The following is a 26950-nucleotide window of genomic DNA, read 5'->3' on the forward strand; positions in this document are numbered from 1 at the left end:
CGCGTTGGTGTGACGCGTTGGACGCGTTAATTGATTTCAGGGGTCCTAAAACTCTTGGCCAGTGCGTTGCCTGCCGGGAAATGGCTACCCCCAGGAAGGGTGAGGGTGATGCTATACCGACTCTCCAACGCCGCTTTCGAGGGTCTTTGGCCAGGTTAGGCTGTCTTTTTCCTGATCTAAGAGACTCTCAGGATTATCATGACCTCCAATATCGTAGATGTGTCCCAAACCGTGACTGCCCTAATCATCCAACTCCCTCCCAAAATCCACCAACCTCAACCTCGTAGCATCCCTCGGATGAAAAACAGCCACCTTGCTCCTGACCAAAAACCTCGCCGCCGCCGTCTCCTTCTCAATCCTGACATATGCCGCCGAGCTATCTCCTCCGGCATCCATACTCTTATTCATAAGTTTCTCAATCAGAGTTCTCATCTCCGCTCCTGCAGCACTCGCTTCATCCCCTTCCCTCTTTCTCTTGCCGCCGTTCCTCTCCCTTCCCTCCTCTGGATCTTCCCGGGCCCCGCCCCAAATTTCATCAATCCTCCTCTGCTTTTTATCCCCTTCCTCGTTTCCATCGGTCTTCTTCGCCCTACCCTTCTTCAACTTCCCCCTAGCATTAAATCCCGCCTCAAGATCCTCAGCATCTAAATCCATCATCTCCCCCACCACCGGGCCACCCATCTCCTCCGCCGCCAACAACGGACCCAGATACTCCTCAATAAACCAATTCAGTTCTCTAACCAACTTTTTCGTCTCCTCATCATATTTCTTCCTCTCCCCCTCCATTTTCTGCAGCTCTTCCCTAGCCGCCTCTTCGAGACTCATCTCCTTCCTAGCTTCCATCCCTTTCCTCAGCAGCTCTACGCGTGCTTGAAGAGCTTGTTGCAGCTCATTTTGCTCGCGGACTTCGATTTTGAGGTCTTCCAGCTGCCGTTTTTGTTGGTCGAGCAATAAGGAGGAGGAGGAGAGGTGGGAGTTGGTTTGGGCGATGGTTTGAGAGGTTTTGCGGAGGGTGAGGAGAGCGGGCAAGACGGAGTCGGGGAAGGGGAGCAGCGGGGTTGGGTCGGATTCGGAGAGGGAGGTGTAGGCGCGGGTTAGGAGGTGGAGAGAGGAGAGGGGGGTTAGAGGAGGTGGTGAGCCGGTTTGGGCGATGTTGAGTTTTAGCTGTGAGTTGGTTAGTGATTGGGCGAGTGACCGAGTGAGTGAAAAAGGGATTTGTTGACATGGGGACTCACCTCGTTCAAAGTCGCCTCGGCATCTGCCGTCATTCGCTTGAGTTCGCGAATTGTTCGCTCTAGGTTCGCTTCATGCACGGGGTCCTTGACGCGACCACCGCTTCCGCTTCCGCTGCCATTGCTTGTTGTGCCTTGTGTGCCTGTGGCTGTGGTGGATCCTTCGATGATGCCTTCCATGGTGTTGCTGTTGTTGTTGGTTGTTGTTGACATAGCCGACTTTCCGGGGCCCTTGGTTGGTCTATTTTGGCTCAGGGGGTGGCAAGTGAGTGAGGAATAGGGGGGCACGGTATCACAGCGTGGACTGAGAGTGAAAGTGAGGGTGAAATTGAGGAAGTGTTGCACTTGCAAGCAGGTATCGGTTTATTGGTGTGCACGACGTCCGGAACGAGAATTTGACAATTAGTGTGCCACGTTCAATCGTATGTGTGTGTGTTTCCACCCGGATATGTTCCAGCAGCCGGGATGAAGCTCAAAACACGGCTTCCGTTCTGTTCGTATACGACTCTCGACTCCAAGATCTTAGTCCAGCACTTGACCAACCACGAAGCTCTCACCAAATAATTGAGTGATTGGACCCTTCTGCCTACGCCTGCTCCTGCGCCTGTAAATTTGCCCGCTTCAATACGCGCCCGTTTGTTTTCGTCGCCGGCGTTTTCAAGACGATAACCTGACTGAGTGACTGGGATGAAACCAACACGACAACAACAACCACAACAACAACCTGATCGTGGTCACTGGTTGTTTCTCTCTCGTCGGATGTGTCTCGATGGTAATGTTACGCCGTAACGCCGTGTTACTGTACTACAGCAGCAATTGTGTTATGGTGTTGCAGGCAGCAGGCATTGGTGTGTGAGCACACATGAGCGTGATGAACCGTGACTGTGAAGCAAGTGCTAAAATCGGATCGCAGTTTCTCTCGGGCGTTGTTGACGGTTGTGACCCACTGTTTGAGATAACCTCACAGAGGCAGGCACAGGTCGGATGCTAGAATGCCTTGGCAACTGGGCGTTGGGCAAGGAGGGAGCTGGGGTTGCATGCTGGGCTGCGCCTGCCGTCCAGGGGATGCACCAACTCACTGCATCCAGCTCCAACTTTCTCCAAGGCCTGGCCGTCATGGCGTCTTTACAGCTGGCAGACTAGGATCCAACAGTTGGTTGCAAACGAGTTGACACCTAAATTCTGGCCCTGGCAGCCCCGTCAGAGGTGCAGCGGTCCGTCACCTGAGGCTGTTGAGTTGGCTAATGGTCCGTGCCCTTGCCCATGGTCGCGTTGAGGCTACGGCCGGTGCTGATCCTGCTGAGGTTTCATCACCCATCTCCTTCCTCTCCACAATTCCAAACCTCTTTCGAGACATCCACTTCCACTTCCACTGGACTTCCACTTTCTCCCCCCAACAGCCACTCACCACCTGGCAACCCTTTCTTTCCTCGACCACACCCCTCGTCGTCGTCGTCTCCTCTTCTTCTTTCCCACTCCCGGTCGTGTCTCAATCTCGTCAATCTTGTTGACTTGAGCCATCCGATCACTTTTTTTCTTCAAGACTCTGCCCGCTTGTTGGTTTTCTCCTTTGCCACAACCACCCGCAGTATCACCACGTCGTCGAAAAGAAGAAGCCGACCGCCTACCGCACTCCTCCATCCACCTGATCACAGGTCTCGGTCCCTTCCTCTACCACCACCCGGATCGAAACCTTTACCTCAAATCCCGGTCAAATCCACGATTTGCTATCGGTAGCTGCAGCCGGATCTCGGATACCCTGGACTAGCAGAAAAAGGCTGGCGTGTTTAGTCTCCAGTGCTTGACAAGCGAAAGAAGGTTTGAGATACCAGAAGTGCTTCTCTCTTCCGTTACCAAACAAAAAGCAATCATCACATCCACCACTCTTCTACCTCACTCACCTTCTTCCTTGCTCAACCCGCCTCTACTACCTACTCTTTGCGTTCGCCCTTGCCGCATAAACATCACCACCACTACTCCCCGGACAAGGCATCACCAACACTGCAAGACAAAAGCAATCCAGCGATAGGCCTACCTTCCTCCCACTCTCAACGAGCACCAGCACCAGCACCGGTCTCCGTCTCCCGTCGATCTCCCTTTGATCGGCCCCTCCCACGAGCAACTACTACTCCAAATCCAACACCCTGAGAGCGCAGTCCCGACCCCTTGTCAACCGCACCCTCACACTACACCAGCACGTTTTCCTTCGAAAACCCCCAAGGTGTAGATAAAAACAAGTTCGATAATTCAAGAAGAATATTCATCTCGCGCGACCACGACTTAATCGAGACGTGATATCTACCTGACTTCTAGCTCGCAAACATGTCCGCGTCACCACAACCCACTCAGTCCGCTAAGCGGCCCCTGGAGGAGTCCTCTTCTCCCTCTCGCAACGACCAGCCCGAGGCCAAGAGGCTCGCTCTCGACAAGGTCGTTAAGGACGCCCAAGAGGAGGTCGAGACTCCTGCTCTCGAAGACAGTCACAATGCCGACGAGACTGCTGGCTCCGCTACTCCTACCCCCGCCCCCGAGTCTAACGGTACCAACGCGAAGGGAGACAAGCCTGAGGCTCAAGATGCCCAGGGCGACACTGTCGTCCCTGATGCCCCCGAGAGCAAGACAACCAAGGAGCACGGTCCCCGCAGCCGCGCTCAACCCCCCGTCTCTGCTCAGCCTCACGACGAGACTGCCTGGATCCATGTGAGATCTGTTATTTCGAGCCCCGAGGCCGCTACCATCATTGGAAAGGGCGGCGAGAACGTTTCCAAAATCAGGGAGATGTCGAACGCCAAGTGCACCGTCAGCGATTATCAGAAGGGCGCTGTCGAACGTATTCTCACTGTTAGCGGTGTTGTTGATGCGGTCGCAAAGGTATGCTGTTCCTCTGTTTTCCTTACAAGTTCACTAGCTAACAATCCTAGGCATTCGGTCTTATTATCCGTACGCTGAACAATGAGCCTCTTGCTGAGCCTTCCAACACACACTCGAAGACCTATCCCCTGCGTCTTTTGATCCCTCACGTCTTGATCGGCTCTATCATTGGTAAGGGCGGTGCGCGCATCAAGGAGATTCAGGAGGCCTCCGGAGCTCGTCTCAATGCTTCCGACTCCTGCTTGCCCCTTTCCACTGAGCGTTCATTGGTCGTCATGGGCGTTGCCGATGCTGTCCACATTGCTACTTACTATGTTGGCAGCACTCTCCTCGAGCAGCTGAACGAGCGCTTCGGTGGTCCCGCCGCCTCAGCCTATGCCACCCGTAGCGGAGGCCCCGCTGCTTCTGTTCCCGGTGGACTGCAGGTCGTCCCCTACGTTCCTCAGCCTGCTGGCGGCAGCTTTGGCAACCGCGATTACTACCAGCGCAACCGCGGCCCCGACCCCAGGTCCCAGCACGGCATGCCGCCCAGCCAGTACGCTGCGCCCTATGGTGCACCTCATCCGGCCCAGCCCAACCCTGCCGTCCCCATGCACTACGGTGGCCACGCCGCCGCTGGTTACGGTGCTGCCGCCCCTCACGTTGCGCCCCATGTCGGCCACGCCGGCCCAGGTCCCCATCCTGCTGGCCCTCATGGCGCCCCCGTTGCCGGCGCTGCTCTTACTCAACAGATTTACATTCCTAACGACATGGTTGGCGCAATCATTGGCAAGGGTGGACAGAAGATCAACGAGATCAGACAGATCTCTGGCAGTGTCATCAAGATTAATGAGCCGCAGGACAACAGCAACGAGCGTCTCGTCACCATTACCGGTACAGAGGAGTGCAACCGCATGGCTCTCTACTTACTCTACCAGCGTCTGGGTGAGCTTCAGAATAACGCCCGTGACTCTCAGCAACCCAAACACTAATCAGATATTCTCACTTCAACAGAAAGCGAAAAGCACCGGTCATAGGATGATTTCCGACGATAATCTAATTCACCCCATAGAATTCGCCTCGGAATTTCGTTTTAGTTTTATGTCTCGAGCCTCTTATATCGATCTTATAAAATACCAGGTGCTGGGAACGTGGCGTTAAGCGGATAGTTCGTCGTCTTTGGTCTTCGGGATTAAGTGTGTGTGGACCTGGGAGATACAGCAGCGACTTTGGAACAAGAACGGTAATTTGCAGTTTTTAATTCTACTCCGCGTTTGGGTCCCACTTATGAACAATCAGGACATGGTTGTGGCCACCGGACACTGGCATCTCCGTCTGTCTGTTGTTTTTGCACCATCTACTCTAGTCATCATAATGACGCTGTTCCCTTCTTTTTACCTATCTCTTGAACACTCACCCTCGTGTGCCCTGCTCCAGAAATGTCTAACTCGAAGCTTGTCTCTTTTCCTTCCACTCGTCCCATCGTCTTCCATTCGTTGTTTGTCTCTCATCCCGCCAACTCTCCAGTCTCATCGTCAAACATATGCAGCTACCCGCCCGCCTTCCCGACATCTCACAGACGTGTGCAGTGCCCTGAGTGCACATCCCGATAGGCTCTCGGAACTGCTGACAGGGTTTGTCTCTGCTTCTAGGTTTTTGATCGACCGACCGTTTGACGTTTGTCCACCTGCTTCGGCAACTACTTTGGGGCATGCTGTCGCTTTGCGCCCATATCCGGAGCGTAGGTGAATGTTTTTTTATGATATGGTTTGGTTTGCATATGATGACCAGGACTATAGGTAAAGAGAGTTGTTACAGGCTTGGTCGGTGAGGTGAGGTGAGGTGACTGTCTTCGAATCTTTCGCGATTAATCTATGTGACTGATCTGGTGAACTGGAGGCTAAAGTCTCGGTTTTCACTGAGAAGTTACGATTCCGGGATTTCTGATCTATTGAGCATCGCCGCTGCCGATGTCTGTGAGTTTCAGAAATACAAGAAAAAAAGAATTTTTTTTAAAAAAAAGAGAAGATAGAAACAAGGCCCAAATAAACGACAAGCGAGCCTCCACTGACCTCGGTTCCTAGCTATAAAACCGGTGGCTCTTTTATTGTACCATAGGTAGGTCGTCAAATGGAGAATGTGTGATCTTGTCAACTACTAAGCCACGAATGAGCATTGCTCTTTTTCCATCGTAAATCGTGAGAGAGTGAACCGAACTCAACTGGACTGAAGGTTCCTAGGAACATACCAAAGGAGTCGTGTGGAAATAAACCTAACATCATAAGGTATGTCACGGTCAGTATGGCACTGTATACGTTCAATCGTGTCTCTTATTCGTTCAAACCCAGCCTCTCCGCTAGACATCTTCTAGATTGGAGAATCGATGATGGACTGACTGTCCAATATATTTTCGGTGCGGTGTCATCCCTATTGTAGCTTTGCGATGGGTTTTGCGGGCCAAAGCGAGGCGTGGTGGACTTTCTTGTTTGGTTGTTTTTGCTACTACTTCCAGCAAAACCCAGCCTCTAAGCATCTTCAAGACTTGTCAATCCCAGATGGGCTCTGTTCGTCCGATGTATTTCTACTTTGTTGTGGTAATCAATGTGGTAATCTTGCGAGGGGCTCTTCTGACTGACCAATACGAGGCGTGGTGGACTTTCTTGTTGGGTTGTTTTTGCTACTACTTCGAGTAGGTAAGTCGTTAGCGTGAGATGGGTGGTCTTATGACTAATGATCAACTGACGGAAACATCATATACTAGACTGCAGGTACCTAGTCTTGCGCGCTGCCGTACGTGTGAAGCGCAGACGGGAAGAAGTTAAACTGACTCTTCTAAGCAGACCGGGATAATTTTCTAGGTGTTGGTGTTGGATTCTCCAGGTGTTCCACTCGTCGTACCTTACAAGTGAGACGGGTGCTTGGTGATGAAAAACTCCTATTGTAGTGTAGGAAGTCACGGTGGATACGTACTTACCTGAGAAAAGGAAGGTGGGGTGCAGTGACGAGGAGAGATAGAGAGAAAACTAAAGGAGAAAGAGGAGGAGAGAGAGAAGTAAAGAGAGAAGGGGAACAAATTGGGATTGATGAAGTAAAGAAGCCAGAGACGTCCGACGTCCAAAACTCCCAATTTCTTCTTCCAACCATCATCACCACCACCACTTTCATCAACCACGACAGCGACAACACCACACTTATAGATACGGAGGGTTACATATTCGCTTCAATATTAAGAACTAATAATCACCATTTGCATCGCAGCTTCAATCAACTCAACGACAGTGACGACAGCGATAACGCCCACGATGCAACGCGGTGGTGGTAGTAAACTTGGAGGTTATGGACTTGAATGCTGCGATTAGCACTATGCGGGAGATAGACAGAGGACTCGCTGGTTGTCAAGAAGTGGATTGCGACTATTTGGTCTGGGCAAAAGGGAGGAATGAACTGGATTCGGCACTGGTGTTTCACCACCTTGACTACCAAGATCGAGAACTTCACGAGGTCATCGACACAACCAGGACACTCGGTCGCAACTGAGGGCATTCCAACATTGGGCAATTGAGCAAGCGCTCACCAAGCCGAGAGAGCTTTCTTATGGCAGAGAGCAAGCCGCGATAACCGGCCTTCCCTCACCCATCGTCGGAGCTACACGCCGGAGGTTGCCGGAGGGCACCGGGAGGGAGGGAGGCCTAAAACATAGCCGCCACCCTCATTCCTAACCACACCCACCACCAAGTTCTGCTGGCACGTTACAGAAACGCATACCTTTTCCTACTACAAACCATATTCATCACAATCTCCCACCACGAGGCGTGGGATTCCAGTTGGCGTGTCGTGGCATAGCAGCAACACACCAAGCAATGGCCGGGAAGATGACATCCGGTCAATACCAACAAAACACTGGAGGAAGGCGACAAGAACAACAACAACATGGAGAAACTCAACCTATAACTATCCCCAGATCTGACCAGCCTGAGAGCTAATTCTTTTCTTCCTCACCACCAGCCTTCATCTCCTCCACCGGTCTTCATCTTCAGGACTTCGCTTTCTCCTACCAAAGCCAAACCAATCGTTAACAGATCACAAACACACACTCACTTTAACAACTTCATTCACTCATTCAAGATGAAGTCCATCGCCCTCACCGCCACCCTCTCCATCGCCATGACCGGCTCCTCCCTCGCCGTGCCCATGATGGCCGCCAACCAAATGTCCCAGGGCCACGCCGTCGCTCACATCAACGCCGAATCCCTCAAGAACAACCTCGAGATGGCCAAAGCCAACACCATGGAGGCCGCCGAGAACATGACCAACATGGACATGCGCCAACGCAGCAAGCGCCAAACCCCGCCCAACACAGCCGGTACCCTCGCTCTCCCTCCTTCCTCCGGCGCTGTCCCCTCCGTCACACTCACCGATCTCGACCGAGTCGTCTCCTCCATTGGCGTCATCGTCAAGGGCGCCCAGGACGACCTCAAGAAGATCGATATCAAGGATCCCCAGGGCATCAGCGGCCTTCTTGTGCAGCTTCTGGGAAATACTACTAAGGCTATCCAGCAGGGGACTACCCGCGTCAAGGCCAACAACAAGGCTATGATCTACCCCGGCTGGGGCGTCGCTGGCGGTGGTCTCGGTGGTCTCGGAGGACTTGATGCTCTCGGTGGTTTGACCGGCGGCGGTCTTAGCGGACTACCTGCTCTTGGTGGACTTACTGGTTTTACCGGTCTCCTGACTAGCTTTTTGAGCACTGTTACTGGCCCGCTTGGTGGTGGTGCTGGGTCCGGCAGCGGCACTGTTGGCGGCATTAAGCTCGGTAGCCTCACCGACTTGGCTAACCTTAGCAACCTCCTTGGTGGCTTGACTGGTGGTGGTCTCACTGCTCTGCCGCTTGGTGATCTGAGCGGCCTCACTGGTATCCTCACCCCTGAGCTGCTCGAGCAGTTGTTTGGTAGCGTTTCTTCAGGCCAGCCTTTGAGCCTTGTCAGGGACTTGGTCTCGGCTGTGTTGGACTTGGTCTCGGCTGTGTTGGACTTGGTCTCGGCTGTGTTGGACTTGGTCACGTCGCTCCTTGGTGGCTTGACTGGTGGTGCCATCAGCGGTGGCATCGGTGGGGGTGTCACTGTTACCACCCCTTAAGTTACCTCTTGAAGGGGTTTGAGGTCCTTTGGTGGTTGAGATGAGCCTTACTGGAGCTGGTGGTCGATCCTTGGACCGTTCGTTACTTCATGGCTGGGGATGTTCATGTGGCATTGGGGGGGGGGGGGGGGGGGGGGGGGGAAACGTTTTTGTGTGTGTCTGGAGTCGCTTTTCCTTTCTTTAATCTGGCAATAAGTTTTTGTTTTCTGTCGATGCTTATGTGGAGGAGGCTCTGGTGCTGGGACGAAAGGGGATGTATAATGACTGTGTCTGAGAAGAGTGCGTGTTAGTTTTGGCTTTGAACAGAAAATATCAGGGGTGGTTGCCCTTGACCTTTTGGCTCGTCTTCGTGATATGATGTGATATGATCTTTGGTTGCGGCTTATTCGGTCAAACGACAGCCATCTAATTCCGGACAAAGTCTGCCTCCAGAGTTGGTATATAACCCCGATATATAGTGCACTCCCTCCGTCTACAAGTGATGAGGTTCTAGAACAGAAACTTGGTCAGAGTTGCGCGTCAAAAGAGTCAATTTCAAGGCAAATGTTCTTTTTGGTCTTTAGTTACAGTCCTTTTTGAGTGGGTTGGTTTACTTTATGGTAGAGCTAAGTGTTTACGTACCCACGTCTGTCTCACAAAGTAAACATGATGTATTTCGGGTAGTTACCTACTAAACAGGGCACAAATCCAAAGGAGCTCAAAATCAAAGCAATATACAATCTTTTTTTGCTCGTTTTTACTACTACTACCATTAATCGTTACATCGTTACAGAAGTGAAAAGGTCCTAACTGAGACAGCCCGACAAAACGAAACCCCATGAACCGAGACTGACATACGGACAAAAAGGAATATGTAACAATAGACTAGCCAGTACGACTTACAACAACCACCCATCCGACCAGACTTCCCATCGTCATTGATGCATATCACACCCTGTACCATGCCCACCCTTCGTACAAGTATGTCCCGACGATTCTTGGTTCATACAATTTGATTTTTCCCCGCCCCCCCAATTGGTATTTTCTTCTTGTTTGTTGTAAAAGCATGTCGGCGAGAACTGAAAAGGCGAGTCGTTTAGATGTCAGGAGGGACGCCGCGTACCCAGCTAGGTGTTACACAAAGTCAGCATCTAACGACAAAATAGGCACGATCTGAAGGCACGATCTGAAAGGGACGATCGGAAAGGAGAAGAAAGAGGAGAGATGAACATACTTATCCCACATCTTAGCAATGAACCCAGTAGACGGCCTCTGCTCGCTCAAGCTCTGTCTGCGCGCGACACTAGCCGGGTCGTTGCGTCTCTTCTGGGCGGTTAAGCCTTCGAAGAGGCCGTGGGATGACTATTTTTCGTCTCACAGTTAGCCCACATGTTCTCTCCTCTACCTCAGCCTCAGCCTCACCCAACCAGACCTCAGACATCATAACCAACCAACCCAGCCATGAACCACCGATCAAGGTAGGTAGGTAGGTTGGTAGGTAGGTAGGTAGGTGAGCACCAAGGGGAAAGCCAAAAAAGAAACAGAAAAAAAAACTCACCCGTCTAGGATGCGGATACTCAGTAACCGCACTAGCCGGCCCCATCAACCGATCACTTCCCGTGCTACTAGTACTGCTAATACTAGCATTCCGCTCATTCCTAAACACATTTCCCTCTCCCTCTCCCGCACCGATACCACTGATACCACCACTGAAGCCCATCTCCCCACCAGTAGAAGAAGAAGTAGAAGGGAAAAGCTTAGTACTATCATCAATCAACTTGCTATCACTGGTATCCCTCGCCCCTGTTCCCATGCGACTCATAGACTGCGCAGGATCAGCGCCCCACTTGCGCATGCCGCCGTGGCCGATGCCCGTGCCGCCTGTTCTGCCGGTGGACGAGGAGCCGGAGAAGCGCCGACTATTGACGGCTTTGGAGGTGCGAGCGTCACCGGAGACGGGGGCGACGGGGGTCAGGGAGGACTCGGAGGTTATGCCGGAGGGAGAGTCGATGCCGGGGGGAGCGGTCATGGAGGTGGAGGAGCCGATGCCGCCGCGGTTGTGGGGGCCGGTGGTGGGTGGGAGGGGACCGACGGTGGTGGTGGTGCCTGTGGTGGTGATTGTGTCGTCCATTGTTGTTGCTGTTGTGGGAGGTGGATGGGGGTGAGGGGGGTGGGGGTGGGGGAAGAGGGGGGTGGCGTTGTTATGCGTTGGGAAAGGTGTTGTTGGGTGATAGGATGTGAGGATTGGTTTGTTGGTGGTGAGGGTTGTGGAAGTCAAAGTCCTGATGGTTGTTAAAGACTTGACTGAGCTTAATAGGTTTGTATTGTTGTTGTAGATTTGTCACTTGTTGTATGTAATGTAGATGAATGTGAACTTCCAAGTGATTGTTCAAATGAAGTTTCAATATTAACAGTGAGAAGCAAGAATCGTTAGATGTAAAGTGAGGAGTAACATAGGAACACAAGTGGATGAAGAGGGCGGGGTTGCCGGAGGTTTATACCTTTGCGTTGCTGCATGCACTCAGCATCTGTGATGTATGCAGCGCAAAAAAGAGCTATGGGCAGCTTATGGCATCTCAAGAGGCAGAGCAAGGAGTTCTCCGCGTCTTCCACTCACACTCCGACCTCTTACAAACCACGATCCGTAAGACAAATTGGTGAGATCAGTCGACTGGAGATCCAAACCGAAAGGTCAATGTACCTCATCATGCCGTCACATGCAAAGGAGGGGGGGAACGGGGCCGTCCGCTGTTTTCAAATTCGAGGGGGAAGCACGTCCCGCAGGAAGAGCAGAGCTGACCAAGTGAGCTGGTCCATGGCCATACATGAACATATGTCGGCGACTGATGGTTTGAAGGGCACTTGGCTCGTACGTCCGAGTGGGTATGGGCTCATAGGTTATTGGGTTGATGGAAGTACATCTCTAACGTTAAGTGCTTTGACTCCGGAGCGAAAGGGCAATGATCATGGCTTCTGTTTTGCCAAGTTGTGTGTGTGTGTGTGTGTGTGTTCTGGATGGTTCATTTCGGGGCCTTCCAGAACCTTTACCCCTCCCGTCTCGGCCTTACGATCGCTTCAGAAACGAGGGGAACTGAGATCTGATTGCGGAAGGATGCAGCCTTGTGCTCATCTATGAGTGGCCAGCCAACCATAGGGTGACATTTGGGAGGTCTTGAAAAAGAGGGGTTCTTGTGTTCCCATTCTGTCAAGTTACTTGCCGGTAGATCGTCACCGGTGTCGTTGTTTTAGACTTCACTCTTGGCTTCCGGGGTTGACTCCGGACTTGGTGTGCTGACGGCAGCGGAAGCGGGTGATTAATAGGTGAACATCGGAAGCGGTCACTGTTGACCTATCAGCTGAACATGCAGGAAACCAAGGTCAGAAAGAAGTGAGTGGACGACATGCTTCGGCAGCGTTTCGATGCAGACAGGTGCATAAGAAAATGATTTCCATTAGAAATCGGCTCTAAGCCACACGATCCAGCCTCTCAACTCGTCTGACTTGGACGAATATCTTGGGCGCATCCATCAGAATCGAATCGGTGGACTCACGAACGTACGGTATCAAAGCTCTCGGACCGTATTCCGGCAGACGGGAGTGACGTTGGGATGACGATGCTGTGGGTACTGGCCGCGGGATGGTTGGGGGTTTGCGGTCATGGTCGCTCTGTTCGCAGCCGTTTCTATGGAGACGGAAACTCGTTTCTGGGGGACTGGGTTGCCTGATATGCTTTGTGATCTTCCTGGGCTGTTCAATCTTGGACTTTGGACAGTTATCTCCCTCTTGAGCGGACCATTGACGATGAACTGGATGGACTCGGAAAGGATTTAAAAGACTGGTTAAACCGATTAGAGCAATTGATAGCTTGATTGGTCTGAGAAAAAGAAGAGGAAATCCGCAGGTCTGCTACCCCTCCAGCTAAAAACCCGAAAGTCGAAGAAGGTAGGGGACGAACACAGTAGAGACAGATTGCGAACTCTGATATCGCCTCAGTGTCCACCCCACAAGGGCGATGATTACAGTGACAGGTGAGTGTGTGTTGTAGAGAGAGATGTCATTTAAACCACGAAAGCCTCTTTTTGGATAGAACTCGCATATATATTGTCGAGTGTCATGGTGATGATGAATGATTCATATCCTTGATGGATTGAGTATTCTTTCGGTAAACAATCAGGATCACTGTATCTTGGGGTGAGCATGCCTTCTCAGACATTACCTTCCCACTCGAGAAGTTATTCTCTGCCATTATCATGACGGACCAGGTTTTGTCGATGAGTGTCTGAATGGCATCATGATCCTTTCTGGTGGGAAAATGGGAGATAGTGGGCAACCGTAACATCGTTTATTTTGTATGCGCTGTAAGAACCTCTTCTGCTTCAACTTGAAGAAAGAATGCGTTCTCCTCACTTCGAGATGTTTCGAATGTGGGTTCAGCTAATATCGATGACTGTGAATTGATAATGTTGATGCCGCATGTTGTGGTTGTTGAGGTGATGCTGCAAGTGGTGAGAAGTGTCGAGTGTCCATTGTTAGTGCAATAAGCAAGAGGCATCTTGGCATCGTTATCGCTACAGTACCAGTACCCAGCCTTACTCTAGCCCCTGAGCCCCTTTGGCGTGGGGCCCCTGCGGTCATGGCAGTTCCCCCGGAATGGTTCCACCACAGGGGGGCTCGGCAGGCAGTGGCCCCAAGGTGTGGAAGCCGAGTCCCGCCAGGTGCCCCAGTGAGCCGCGGTCGCGGTGGAGGGGTTCCAATGGATCGAATGGTTCCATGACGGTTCCATGGCCTGGGGAAATGTCCTTCCGCTTCCACTGTTCTTGAACTATCTCAAGCCTCGTTCGATCCAATCATCCACTGTCCTTCCCCTAGTCAAGTTTGCTGCATTGCTGACCCTCTATCAACACATCCTCGGCCATACTGGTAATCTCCTCTCTTGAGAGACACTGTCCCGTCACACAGACACACATCGAGGCGATCTACCTGAAGGAGGCGACACACGGAGTACTCACCTCTAACCATACAGACTCAGTCTGACCGAGCATGATCATTGGTGATTACCGTGCCTGGATCCGAGTCACCTCTACCTCTTTGCGACGACTACCACAAACACCCACACCTACTGCGACAAAGGTTTAAAATCGTCCCAATTCCCGCGCACAACTATCTCCAAGATGACACAAGACTCGCCATCATCTCCCAAAGACTTGCGCATCGGCAACGGTGTCTCTTCAGCTTCGTCTACCACCACCTTTAGTTCAACTGCGCCCTTTCCCCCTTCAGAGACAACTACCACGACAGACATGGCTACCGCCTCAGTCTCCAAGATCGTCAGCCAACCCCGCAGCCTTGCCGAGGTATGCGCCGCTTTGCGCGCAAAGCTACTGGCCTTTTTGGCTCTTCAGTCCGACGATGAGACGGTACAAGGTACCCAACGACGGGCTCGTGATGCTATGGAGGTGATAGAGGAAGCGTTGCGTCGGTATAGGTGTGTTGACCTTGACCCTTTCAGCCCATCCCGTAACCTTCACCTCCACAACCCGCTAACCCCCTCTTCAACCAAAAACAGACCCGAAGAAATCTCCCTCTCCTACAACGGCGGCAAAGACTGTCTAGTCCTCCTAATCCTCATCCTAGCCTGCTGGCCCGCCTCGATCCAACCCTCTACAGCCTCAACAAAACAACACCTCCCGCGTCTTCAATGCATCTACATCGCGCCCCCAGACCCCTTCCGCGAAGTAGAGGACTTCGTCGCCACCACCACAGACGAATACCACCTGGACCTAGCCCGCTACGCCCTGCCCATGCGCCAGGCGCTCGACATATACCTCGAAGAAAAGCCGAACGTGAAGGCGGTGTTCATGGGTACCCGACGAACAGACCCCCATAGCGAGTTTCTGACGAGCTTCACGCCGACGGATAAGGGGTGGCCGCAGTTTATGCGGATAAATCCCGTGTTGGATTGGCATTATGTTGAGATTTGGACTGTGAGTTTTTTTTGTCTCTCTTCTCTGCAGCATACGTCCCCTCGAGAAGACCCGGAGGTGACTGGGACGCCACAACCGTCACATCAAACGAGCCACAAAGGGCGCCAAGCCGGAAGGGAACCTTGCTAACACTGTGCTCTACAAAAACAGTTCATCCGCCAACTCGACATCCCCTTCTGCTCCCTCTACTCCCAAGGCTTCTCCTCCCTGGGCGGAACGAAAGACACGCGGCCCAACCCTGCATTGGCACTCGATGCTGAAGGGAAGAAGTTCCGGCCGGCGTACGAGTTGACGCGCGATGACGAGGAGCGGTTGGGTCGTGATCGATAGTCAATTCCACCTCGATTTTGTGTCACCGGGTTTCCGACCACGTTTTGCGAACGACTTTTTACGGGTAGAGAGCAAGAGCGGAAGAGAGAGAGCAAGAGGATATATACCTCGACTGGCCTCACCGGAGACAGAGGCCACGAGCAGAGGGTGTTGTATACTGAGAGGAGAGGAAGAACAGAAAGAGAAAGAGGAACCACAGGCCGAGCAAGCGAGCGATGAGTGTATGGTCGACAGTCGAAAGGGAGGAAGAACTCAGACCTCTGGAGTGGTCTCAGCACATATCACTACACAGCATCTACATAGACAGGACAGCGTAGAGAAGAAGCATGGCGGCGTTTTTAGAGCGTTTTCCTGGATATACTTATAATAAACTTCATTGGTTAAGGGGGCGGTTTTTCGCTGGGCCGTATCCGTGATTGTGTCCGTGATTGTGGTGCTCGGTGCTCAGTGTCTTGGAGTTGGTTGTTTCCCGCTGAGGGAACGAGGATGCGAAAGGAGAAAGTGGTGGAAATCTGGCTCTTGGGTTGTGAGGTCTGCGAGTCGGGTACTATCAAACAAACACCAGTTTGCCTTTTGTGATACTGCACCTGTACGAGGTGATACTGGATGTGGCAGCCGTGGTGAGGTTACAGGTATATGTCATGTCCCATATTTTGGGTATAAAAATCGACATTCTCCCTCCTTTCACTCTTCTTTTGTTTTGGGGTGAGCAACATGACCTAGTAATCGGAACCCAGCTAACTTGTTGAAGACAGAAAAGGGAAGCACTCCGGCTCGGAACCAGATCGAAGGCAGCCTATGTGGATGTTTCGAGTTGGCAAGGCTCGGGGAGTGGATCACCTCGAAGACTAGGCTCAACAATGGACTGAACATCACCACTCGATCATCACTCTACCATCACTCGATCAACAGCACTTGACAGCACTCAACAACAGTCACGGGCACGAAAAGAGACACTGTCAGCATTCGCAGCCATCCATTGACTTCAAAGCAACGCTATGCTATCTGGGTATTTCGACTATTCCAACTCCAAATTCCAGCTCCCAAATTTCAAAAACCATTCCATTCAGATTCCAACTGCTACCTAAATATTCCGATCCCTCCTATGGCCTCCATCCCCACTCTACCCATCAAACGCTTGCCTGGGCTGTATTTCATTTTGTTCCGATCCAGTTTGCTTCCCTCTTCTGTCTCCCCAGTTGCTCGGTTCTACCTACTAGATCATGTTGCCCCGTTACTTTAGGGCTAGGTACATGGGTCCGAGTAAGTCGATCTAGAACCGCAACCGGGGAGTGATAGGGCGGATCGGATAATTTGTTTTCCCTCTGGGGTATCTGGTTATGGCAAGCGTCGTGATGATGAATGATAGTCGATGATTCTAATGAATCAACTTCTTCTCATGACATCGGAGATGAATCGAAGAATATCAGCGTCGAGGTCTTCGTCGTCGCCGTCGCTGTCCCACTCAATGGGGTGGTCGAGGATGTCGCGGTGGTCCCCGCCATGGAAGAAGTCATCATCCTCAATAACGTGGTCGAGGATGTAGTCGACATGGCGGTGATGCCGGTGCTGGCGATGACGAGGGTGGTAGTGCTGGTGATGATGGCCCTCATCGTGGTGGTGATTGCCCTCGTCGTGGTGATGATGGCCCTCGTCATAGTGGTGTCCCCGGTCGTGATGTCCCCGGTCGTGATAGTGCTGGTGGTCACCACCAGGGAAGAAGTCATCCTCCTCGCCCTCGGGCACGTGCTCCGGAATACCAGCTACCCGTCTCTCCTGGATCCGCCCCTCTGCCTCGCCATCTATAAATATGGGGCAGAGGCACAGTGGCCTACCATCAGGCGTACGGTGCCCGTCAGGGTAGATGAGTAGGCAGTGGTAGCAGAAGTATGTACCGCACCTGAAACACCTGCAAGACTGTCAGTAACTTGTTTCCTCTAGTTTTCAAGCGAGAAGGGGTTCTTACTTTATCAGGTTACAGCCACCGTTCCTCTGGACGGTCCAGCCACAGGTCGGACAGGTCGGCCAGCCCTCCTCCCGCCTCAATCGTAGGAACTCCTCGTCGGCCTGCGCCTCCGCCTGCTGTTGGTCCTCTATCCTTCTTCTCGGACCAGGACAACGTTCTTGGTACCTGGTACGATGCGCCCTGCCCTCGCAGACCGTGCACGTAACCTGTTGACAGTTGTGGCAGACGGCCTCGGTGTCTCTGCGACCTTCGACGCCTGTGAACCGCTCAGGGACAAGCCAGCCACAGTCCGCGTTCGAGCACCGCGTGCCTGCACCGTCCCTCTCCATTTGTACCTGCTGAGTACGAGCAAAGTACTGCCTGATCATATCGACACCGAGTAGTCGGTGAAAGCGCTGGTTGCGCGCTCGGACTTCCCGAGAGGGGTTCTCGTTGGCGTGATTGTAGAAGTGGTTGCCGCAGCACATAGGAGGAAATCTGTCGGCGTTGCGCCAGACGTTGCCGTCCATGCTGTTTCTGAAGAAGGCCTGAAGGCATTCGCCGCAGTAGTGGTGCGGCTCGGTACAGGAGGTCGTGAAGACCTGGGAGCGTGGGAACTCCTCGGTGCAAACCGCACAGGGGACGAGCTCACCGTTGTCGGCGTTGGGATCCGGGACCAGTGCCCTAGCGGCGTTGACTGTGGTGGCTGTGATGACTGGCGCTGCCGGTATTGGTGCCGGAATCTGGGGACCTGGAGGTCTGTTGACTGGCGCTGGGCGGGCTTCGACGGGATTGGCTCTGGCAGCTGGTACGTTGGCGTCTTGTTGGCGGTCTTGTTCGCCTGTATAGCCAAGCAGTTAGCTTCAGATCCATTCATGAGTCCCAAGTTTGGCTTCATACCTCTTCTGGCCACCTCTTCTAGGTGCTCCACCCGTCTCCTCTCGGCCTCCTCCTCCTGCAGCCTCCTCTCGTGCTCGTACCTCCCTCGCCGAGCCTCCTCTACCTGCCTGTCCTGCCGAGCACGCTGGGCTCGCTGATCGGCTTGACGGGCCTCCAACCGGTCTTGGGCGACCTCATGTTCGATGTGGTCGAGGAAGTGACGGTTTCGGCCGAGGAGCTCCCGGGCTCGGGTCCAGACTTCTCCCCTTCCTTGAGTAGGAATTGGTGGGAGTGGTCTCGTAGGCGGCTCTTCCCATCTGACCATCGGCGGAGGGAATGGGAGAGGGGGCCACGGGTGCCTCCTTTCTTCCCTCTCGATGTGCGGAGGAGGACCGTCGACTGATTCGTCTCGGATGACGATGGTGATGCGTGGAGGGCGGCGAGGGTGGTTCTCTCGGCGGCCGCTGCCGCGGCTGCTGCCCTCTCCGTTGTTGGTACGGCGTGGGTACATCTTGATAGACGTGGCTTGGTTGTCGGTTTCAAAGCTTGAGTTCTTGCTCTAATTCGGTGGTCGTAGGCGTAGTCGTAATCGAGTGTTCGGGTTGAGGAGGAGGAAAAAGAAGAGGAAGTTTGGCCTGGATTTGCCTGGGCACATATAGAAACCGGGTGTCCTCTTTTTTCGGAGCCTTTTCATACATATTTTGTAATGTGGTAATTAGTCAGAGGAGCAGGTTCAGGTAAATGAGAAGAGACTGCTTGTTACCTTGTCATGGTTGTAGTACTGATGGAAAATGTCCGAGAGACAGGCGAGTTGTTGGACGACGAAAACCATGGTGAAATGGATCAAGGGGTCTCATCGTCACCGACTGTGGATGAAGTCTTCTGTAACGCGCTCGTTAGTCAGAGGAGCAGATTCAGGTGAATGAGAAAAGCACTGCCCCACCTCGTCACGATCGTAGTACCGATGAACTTCCTCGCGCCATGGGCCTCGTGAAAGATGAAAAACAAAGTGGAATGGATCAAGGGGTACCACCCTCTTTAACTGTGGATAAAGTTCTTAGACCACAAAAGGTGGTGAAGAGACGCTTCAACCATATAAGCTCATCAATCTCTTGCTCGGGCCAGCGGCTGATACACCTCCTCACTTTGCTGACGAAACAGGAGATGGGTTGACGATGGTACATCCATCCTGAGCGAACCCCTGATACACTCCCACACACGTCTTCTGTCCTGCCTCGGAGCCATCTTGGATCATATAACAACGTGTCAAAGCATATGGATTATGCCCCCAGGGTGATTGATAGACGGCTTCACTTGCCGACAAGACAGAATCCGATCGATCGTCAACACCTTGGTATCGGTGGCGATGAATTGTCATCTGTTTACCGGCAGGGAACAGAAAACTTTGCCAGCGTCATTAAAGGGTCCCGAATTCGATAGTTGATGAACAACCGCAGAGTGGCGAGGGTATTTGTTCTAGAGGTAGTATGATGCAGTGAATGACGAGGAATGAAGCGGTAGGGGATGAACCAGCACCAAGAAAAAAATCTGATCGGGCTCACCGTCACGATAAAAAGACATGACCTACCACAGAGGTCATGCCACTTCACTCGGTATTGGTCCCGACTCTCGCTGCTCTTCGCTCCTTCCTCATCTCCATCCACATCTGCGTCAAATGCAGATGAATCAAAGTTGGACCAGCAGGACATGTCGGTAGCTCGCTTCAGTTTCAATAATGCTAGGTATCGAGCAAGTTCAGGTCAAAAGGTATATTCAATCCAGCGCCAAAACTCCATGCCATGGTCATGCTCCATATAATGCAAACGCTCCGATCATGAACCAAAATGCAAAGCCAATCCACTCTCTCAAGTCTCAACAGCCCGCTTTTAAACCGCTTCATCCCCCCGTCCAGGTCCCCTTCTTTCCACCTCCACCTCCTCATCACTTCCACTTCCACTCCCACTCCCATTCCCATCGCCCCCCTTCACAGCACCCGCACCCTCCTTCGCCATAACATTACTCTTAACCTTTCCCTCCTTCTCATTAACATTCCCCCTCTCCTCATCCCCCTTTTTCACTTTCTCCCCGGGAGCGCACAAAAACATCCCCAAAACAACCGCCTTCCCACCTCCCGAAATCGTGATCACCACCGCACTCCCCACCTCCCGATAAATATACGCACCACAAAGACTCCCGACCGCCAAAGCAGTCAGGAACGCCATCCGTCTGTTTCTCCCCTTGTTCTTCTTGAGCGATCTGAACATGTTTTTGTCAATGACAAGATCCAACCAAGCAGCCGTCGCCATGGCGGTGGTAATCTCCGTCATGTTCAGACTTCTTGACAGTACAACCTGTGACCCAGCCGCTGAGGCTAGCAGAGCGATGCAAATGAGTGTCCTGGTTCCCGTCACTGCATCCCATCCGTCCAAGCTACCGCTCTCAAAAAGGTCCTTGCCGGGGGTGTTGGTGTGGTGACTACCAAACTGTAAAGCGGCGGCGATGAACACCAAACAAGTTTGGATCGTGTTGGTTACCAAAAGCCATAAGCGTCGGCGCGGGCCGATGATGTGCCCTAACTGCCCGGTAAGCCAGGCGGAACCGAGAAAGAAACCGAGGGAGCACCCGATGTTGGCGGTGATGAACATGGAGGGGTTGAATTGCGGGAGGGCAATGGCGAGCATTAGGAAGACGGTGTTGCCGGTTTGGTTGGAGGCGAAGGCGTGGAAGTCTGGGAATGAGACTGCGTCTGTTTTTTTTTGTTTTAAACGAATCAGCATGAGTTTGAAAGATCAGGTTTGAGACTTGAGAGGAAAAGATTTGGAAAGAGGACATTACAAGGTGGGAAGGGGGATGGATGACAGGGCGGTAAGAGGAATAGTAGGAAGGAATGTAAACAGAGACCGGGGGTTGAAGGGTAGAAGCGAATCAAAGACGGGGACGGAAGGGGAAGTGAGGAGAAAAGAAACGTACCTTGCAACCCAATACAAAACGTTAACAGCACAAGCTGCATCTCAGCAAAGTGTGAAGGGCGAACATCTTCATTGAGATATGCCCAAGCCCTCGAAGCAAAGGGCTGTTGATGTTGTGATGGCTCTTTCGGTTCAGGTTTCGAGCATGAATATTTGGGACAACGGAACTGAGTTAGAGTCCTGGTGCTTCCGTCACTGAAGTTGACTTGCTCGGTCTCTTTTGGTGGTGGTGGTGTTGTCATATTAGCCGGTGATGTTGTCATGCTAGACACTTCGCTCCAATACTCTCAACTGTTGATGTTGCGTCGAGAATGAATGGAGGTGTGTGATAAATGGAACACTGTATCGGATAGGTGTAGAAAGGAGTGCCTTGCGTCTAATTGAGTCGAGTATCTTTCGACAAGGAATTGGATGAATCCTTCACGAACGAATGTTGATTTACCAGTAATGAACGAAGGATGGAAAAAGTGACAAAGACCGAATCGAAGAAGATATACATAACCATAGTCTGGTACCACTCGACATCGACAAACAATCCAATCCCTTTCAGTTTTGATCAAGGATAACAAGTATTTCACCGCTTCTCCATGTTATCCATGGTCCCCAACCCGACCGCTGGCCTGGCAAGGAAGACTTTTTCCTTGTTCTCGGGCTGTTATCCGTCACGGAAAAGATCTTGACGGATAGGGGTGGACGGGTGGTGGCAAACCCTTACCAGACGGCCGGGACATGGATGAACGCATCCCTCGACCGACACCCGTGTTTGAGATTTTCACCGGGAGTCCATGTCCTGATATCGACAACACCCTCTATCAACACGAGCCACTGATATCGAGGTTTCGATAACACAGTGATAACCGGGGAACATCAAACTGTCCAACATGGAAGCAATATTGACGAGATAAAGAAGAGTGTCCAATCTGGCACCCAGTCCCATCCAGGCCACGGATTCGACAGAGGTAAACCACCACCCACCTAAAATCCAAACGTTGTCCGTAGCTAGCCGTTGCCAAACTTCGGCGAGAAACCGAGAACTCGCCAAGCTGACACTGATATCATCCATCCATCCATCTTCCGAGCTTCTCAAGAGTTCAGGTAGCAAGATAAACAAGGAAATGGGTGAGAGTGTCAGTCCCGACCGGATCGGTGAAGTAACACTGCCCACCAGTCGACCACGTGCCAATGGAATGACTTTCATTAGCGTCGTGTCCAGACCGGTTTTTTTCCAGAAAAAGTGCAAAGGATGGGTTCGGGAACGCAACGGGACGGATCGACGACTGACTTGATCGAAACATCTGTGGAAGTTGAAAAGTGTGTGGGCCCGGGACCGACTCCCGCCCCCAGACCGCGCTTAACGTGCGTCGGGCTCCACCATGCTAGCGGGGATACCGGCAAAAGTGGGTCGGTTATCGGAGTTCCACTTTGGCGGCTATCGGATGTCGGACGGGGGATCCACTCCTCCGGAGCCGGAGGGGGAGGAGGACGCTCAGCTTATGACTCTCCCACGAGCGCAGCACGTCCTTTTTCCGGATATAAGAACGCGAAAGCCCTTTAATCCACAACGCTCTCTGTTTTCCATGATTTCTTTGACTCAAAAGCTCCCTCTGGGTCACTTGCACCCGTCATGACAGACAATGGTTATAATGTTTGGGCAAACGAGGGGATGACCGATAGCCGCCCGACAGCCGACCATGCCAACCTCACTTTCCGCACCGCAAGTCTTTCTTCGATGAATTCGATCACCACCATGTCCTTGCCCGCCCGTCCTTTCGATCCGAGCCAATAAGAAACTTGAATGCCTTCACTTACACAGGTTCTTGCTCTTTCCCTTTTCGGACATGGAACACCTTGCTTCGCTCGAGTTTCACCGCTCAATCCTGCTTGGTGACTGACGGATTCTGCGCCATGGTCTTCTATGTAGGCTAGCGGAGGACACAACGTCGGTGAGGATGAGCTAACCAGTCAGTTGAGTTGCTGTTATTCAATTTGTGACCGTAGTGAGAGTAGACTTAGGTAATGGTGAGAGTTGGGTTGAATCTTTGACAAAAGGGGAATCAGAGAATGCCGATGGTGGCCGAGTTGAAGTCGTGGTTATCTAGCGGTAGGTTGATGTGTTGTCTAAGTGTGAAGACTGAAGAGGCCAACTCGAAGCAAAGTTCTCTCTGAAAAAAGACGATTGAGAAAACAAACAGCAGAGATTATGAGACAAAGTAGTTATCACAAGTCAAGAAACAGTCGTGGCCCAAAATCAATATGAATGATAAACAAGAAACGCTTTGCTTTGGTATCCTCTATATGACCATGCCATGTCTATATACAAGTGAAAGTGAACCCCGACGCTTTCCACGTTTGCGGTAAAAAATCCACCCCAAAAGGTATACCCTTGATCAAAAGCCTCCTTTAGTCTTCTTAAACCCAAAAATCCCAGGATATGATCATGCCCATAAGAGAGTCGATGATGGTGAAATAACGCCTGAACCCCGTCTATAGCAGTGATGATGAAACCCGCTGAATGCTTTTTTTCGTACGCCCAACTTTTGTTAACCCGTAGACAAAACAAACACTTAGTGGGTGCCGTTGACACCGTTGGAGACACCGTTGGCGGCATCGGCAACAGCGCGCTCAAGAGCCTGGAGGACATCGGCCTTGAGATCCTCGGCATCCTCAACACCGCAAGAGATGCGGACAAGGTCATCAAAGACACCGACGGCCTCGCGCTGAGCCTTGGGGATACCAGCGTGGGTCATGGAGCTAGGAATCTCGCAGAGAGACTCAACACCACCGAGGGACTCGGCAAGAGTGAAGATCTTGGTGTACTGGCAGAACTTCTCAGCAGCGGCGTGGCCACCCTGGATACGGAAGCTCAACATGCCACCGCCCATGCCGTTGCGGTGCTGCTTGAGAGCAATGGCGCGGTGGGGGTGAGACTCGAGGCCGGGGTAGTTGACCGAGATGACGAGAGGAGAAGCCTCGAGAGCGTGGGCGATGGCGGTCGCGTTGGTGGTGGCCTCACGGGCACGGAGGTGGAGGGTCTTGGCTCCACGGTGGGCAAGCCACGAGTCGAAAGCCGAGGGAACGGCACCGATGGCGTTCTGGAGGAAGGAGAGGCGGGTATAAAGCTCGTCGCTGTTGAAGGCGGCAACACCCATGACAACGTCGGAGTGGCCGTTGATGTACTTGGTCACACTGTGGACGACGATATCGGCACCGTGGTCGAGCGGGTTCTGGACGTAGGGGCTCAGGAAGGTGTTGTCGACAACGACCAGGATGCCACGCTCATGGGCAGCGGTAGCAACCGCGCGGATATCCACAAGGCGGAGGGTAGGGTTGCTGGGAGTCTCGATCCACACGAGCTTGGTGGCATCGGTGATGTGCTCACGGATGTCAACCTCGATCTCGGGAGTGAAGGTGACCTTGACACCGTGGGCCTTGGCGACCTGGGTGAAGTATCTGTGGGTGCCACCGTAGACATCGGAGACGGAGATGACATGGGAGCCAGCAGCGAGCGACTGGAGGATGTTGGCGGTGGTGGCAGAGCCGGACGAATAGGCGAGAGCGTACTTGGCGTGCTCGAGAGCAGCCACCATCTTCTCAAAGTTGGCGCGGTTGGGGTTGCTGCTGCGGGAGTACTCGAACTCGCCAATGGGCACACCAACGGCCGACTGGGCGAAGGTGGTGGAGAGCGAGATGGCCTCGATCACGGCGCCGGTGGCGGGGTCGTGGGGGGATCCCGCATGGACGGCAAGCGTACCGAAGCCATGGACGGGCGAGGGAGCGCGGGGGGGAGTGGTGATGGGGTGGTCGTTGGAGGCAGTCATCTTGACGTTTGATTTGGCGATCTTGCTCAATTGGCGCGATTCTTCCGTAGGGCTGTTGAGAGGGTCCGTTTGGGCGCGGGTAGGGCGTCTAGTTACCGTCTAACTGTCGGTAGTCTGCGGAGATGTGACGGAGATGGCGCCAATTGGTGATCGGTCGGTCGTCGGTCGGGCGTGGTGGTTGCGGTTTCGGGGCTGGAGATGGAGAGAATGTCGAACTTCTTATGGATTGTGCCTTTTTTTTATGGGCCGGCACAATGGTGCGAAAGACTTTGGCGATGGCGCAATTCGAGTTTTTGCCGCGGATCCACCCACACACTGTTGCTTTATGAGGAGAGAGAGGCTTGGCTCTTTCTGTTATAGGACTCGACTGACTTCTTTGAAAGTACAATGGAAATGGAAGCTGTGACTGTGATGCTGACCTAATTGTCTTTTATATCGTTAATCTCCTTCCCATTTCGACATGGACAGAGCGGTCAATGATCAACGACTCTGACAAAGGTGTTGTCGTGATTGCTCAGCAGGATTGGGTAATCATCAGCACCGTTGGCACCATCGACAAACGACCATCACCAACCACACTCTTCTGCTGACTACTGACACTGTTGAATAATCAACTAATTTTCTCAATCAAACCGACACTGGCCGCGCGGAATGCCTTTTCCGAGCGGTTGATCGCAATGCGCTTTCATGGTTTAGGTAAAGGGCGCCGCCTTAACCTCGTCCTAGGCCTGTTTCTGTTACCTTATCTGATTGTATTGTCGGCTTCTGGCTGGTTAAAAACATGTTGACCGAAACTCGAAAAGTCCACCACCGTAATCAGTTTTCGGGGTTGCACACGGCAATGCGGAAAACAACAAAGAGCGATTGGAAGCCATGGAAATTGGGGAGGACAATGGATGCGTGGCGTGTAACACGAAGCGGCAACTGTTGTGTAATATGTAATACCTTTATGGACATGACTTTGATCCGATGATGGATGACTTTTATCCGATATTGTCCATGTGTTTTAAAGTTCGATATTTCTTGGCGCAAAGTTTATCGCAACTTGCGACGGTCGGATATGGGATGAATGTATCTGTCGCATAATCAATCCAGAAATAAACACCACTGCGACCGGCTTATCGTTGTAGAGCACGGTATGGAAGTAAATGATGACAAAACGAGTCCGAGGTGTGACGTTGCTGACATATGTCTTTGTTGTCGGTAGAGACCCCTCATGTCAACCGATGCCGTCGTCTCCCGTCTCGGCCCTGAGCATTAATGCGATGCCCGGCGGTAGGTTTCGTCCCGAGTTGAAGTCATATCGCAACGTCACGGTCGCCTTGATGGCAGATCACTCCATCATCCACGAGGATTTCTCACGGCCGTTGACATGTTGAACGGGACGTAGATAGACCCGGCAACGTGGACGTGGGGTAAAAAAGATCAGATCAGATCCTCGGGGCATCTTGTTCGGATGTAAGCCCCGTCGGTAAGAGTAGTGGGCAGGGAGGCAGGCACGCGCAGGTCGGGGAAATGGGCAGGGATGGGATCTTGTTCATGGGCGATACATATGTACATCCCAGATCTGCAAATTACATTCCCGTCGGGGTCCTGGCGTTGTCGTGAAAACAAGGCGAGGGGGCTGTCGAGTCCAATATATGTAGCTGTATCTCGAATGATATATCGTCGGCCAAGAAGTGAATACTCCCTGATTCTCACACCCTCATCACCTGTTTAGCCAAAAGGTGGATGGGGATCCACTTGGATTTGAGGGACCTATCGCAACATTTCGTCACAAGGGGAATTCGGAACATGTTTGTCTTGTGTGACCCTTTTTCACACCTTT

General features: G+C 52.4%; 8 protein-coding genes across 8 annotated transcripts; 3 read left to right on the forward strand and 5 right to left on the reverse strand.

Moving 5' to 3' along the window:
* Nucleotides 1-240: 240 nt before the first annotated feature.
* SMAC4_04884 (uncharacterized protein) lies at nucleotides 241-2297 on the reverse strand (the record flags this gene model as incomplete). The annotated part of the gene is made up of 2 exons (XM_003347528.2): nucleotides 1236-2297; nucleotides 241-1164 (listed from the first exon to the last, which is right to left on the reverse strand). Exons 1-2 carry the CDS (start codon nucleotides 1443-1445, stop codon nucleotides 241-243), a joined length of 1134 nt encoding a protein of 377 aa, XP_003347576.2. The 5' UTR covers nucleotides 1446-2297.
* A 299-nt stretch (nucleotides 2298-2596) lies between these two features.
* On the forward strand, nucleotides 2597-6079 carry SMAC4_04885 (uncharacterized protein). Its single transcript, XM_066090197.1, has 4 exons — nucleotides 2597-4103; nucleotides 4154-5027; nucleotides 5097-5325; nucleotides 5735-6079. The coding sequence occupies exons 1-3, from the start codon at nucleotides 3555-3557 to the stop codon at nucleotides 5117-5119; spliced, it is 1446 nt and encodes a 481-aa protein (XP_065945925.1). The 5' UTR covers nucleotides 2597-3554; the 3' UTR covers nucleotides 5120-5325; nucleotides 5735-6079.
* Nucleotides 6080-8207: 2128 nt separating this feature from the next.
* Nucleotides 8208-9218, forward strand: SMAC4_04886 (uncharacterized protein; the record flags this gene model as incomplete). The annotated part of the gene is made up of 1 exon (XM_003347530.3): nucleotides 8208-9218. The coding sequence occupies one exon, from the start codon at nucleotides 8208-8210 to the stop codon at nucleotides 9216-9218; it is 1011 nt and encodes a 336-aa protein (XP_003347578.3).
* A 706-nt stretch (nucleotides 9219-9924) lies between these two features.
* On the reverse strand, nucleotides 9925-11368 carry SMAC4_04887 (uncharacterized protein). Its single transcript, XM_003347531.2, has 3 exons — nucleotides 10756-11368; nucleotides 10432-10559; nucleotides 9925-10324 (listed from the first exon to the last, which is right to left on the reverse strand). Exons 1-3 carry the CDS (start codon nucleotides 11326-11328, stop codon nucleotides 10294-10296), a joined length of 732 nt encoding a protein of 243 aa, XP_003347579.1. The 5' UTR covers nucleotides 11329-11368; the 3' UTR covers nucleotides 9925-10293.
* Nucleotides 11369-13916: 2548 nt separating this feature from the next.
* SMAC4_04888 (uncharacterized protein) lies at nucleotides 13917-15907 on the forward strand. Its single transcript, XM_003347532.2, has 3 exons — nucleotides 13917-14682; nucleotides 14764-15181; nucleotides 15332-15907. The coding sequence occupies exons 1-3, from the start codon at nucleotides 14369-14371 to the stop codon at nucleotides 15509-15511; spliced, it is 912 nt and encodes a 303-aa protein (XP_003347580.1). The 5' UTR covers nucleotides 13917-14368; the 3' UTR covers nucleotides 15512-15907.
* Nucleotides 15908-16216: 309 nt separating this feature from the next.
* SMAC4_04889 (uncharacterized protein) lies at nucleotides 16217-18846 on the reverse strand (the record flags this gene model as incomplete). The annotated part of the gene is made up of 3 exons (XM_003347533.2): nucleotides 16217-17420; nucleotides 17478-18297; nucleotides 18357-18846. 3 exons carry the CDS (start codon nucleotides 18844-18846, stop codon nucleotides 16898-16900), a joined length of 1833 nt encoding a protein of 610 aa, XP_003347581.1. The 3' UTR covers nucleotides 16217-16897.
* Nucleotides 18847-20047: 1201 nt separating this feature from the next.
* Nucleotides 20048-22530, reverse strand: SMAC4_04890 (uncharacterized protein). The gene is made up of 2 exons (XM_066090198.1): nucleotides 21306-22530; nucleotides 20048-21081 (listed from the first exon to the last, which is right to left on the reverse strand). The coding sequence occupies exons 1-2, from the start codon at nucleotides 21565-21567 to the stop codon at nucleotides 20222-20224; spliced, it is 1122 nt and encodes a 373-aa protein (XP_065945926.1). The 5' UTR covers nucleotides 21568-22530; the 3' UTR covers nucleotides 20048-20221.
* Nucleotides 22531-23572: 1042 nt separating this feature from the next.
* SMAC4_04891 (uncharacterized protein) lies at nucleotides 23573-25899 on the reverse strand. The gene has a single exon (XM_003347535.2). It carries the CDS (start codon nucleotides 25120-25122, stop codon nucleotides 23869-23871), a length of 1254 nt encoding a protein of 417 aa, XP_003347583.1. The 5' UTR covers nucleotides 25123-25899; the 3' UTR covers nucleotides 23573-23868.
* Nucleotides 25900-26950: the final 1051 nt, after the last annotated feature.

This window comes from Sordaria macrospora, chromosome 1 (assembly GCF_033870435.1).
Source record: "Sordaria macrospora chromosome 1, complete sequence".
NCBI lineage: Eukaryota > Fungi > Ascomycota > Sordariomycetes > Sordariales > Sordariaceae > Sordaria > Sordaria macrospora.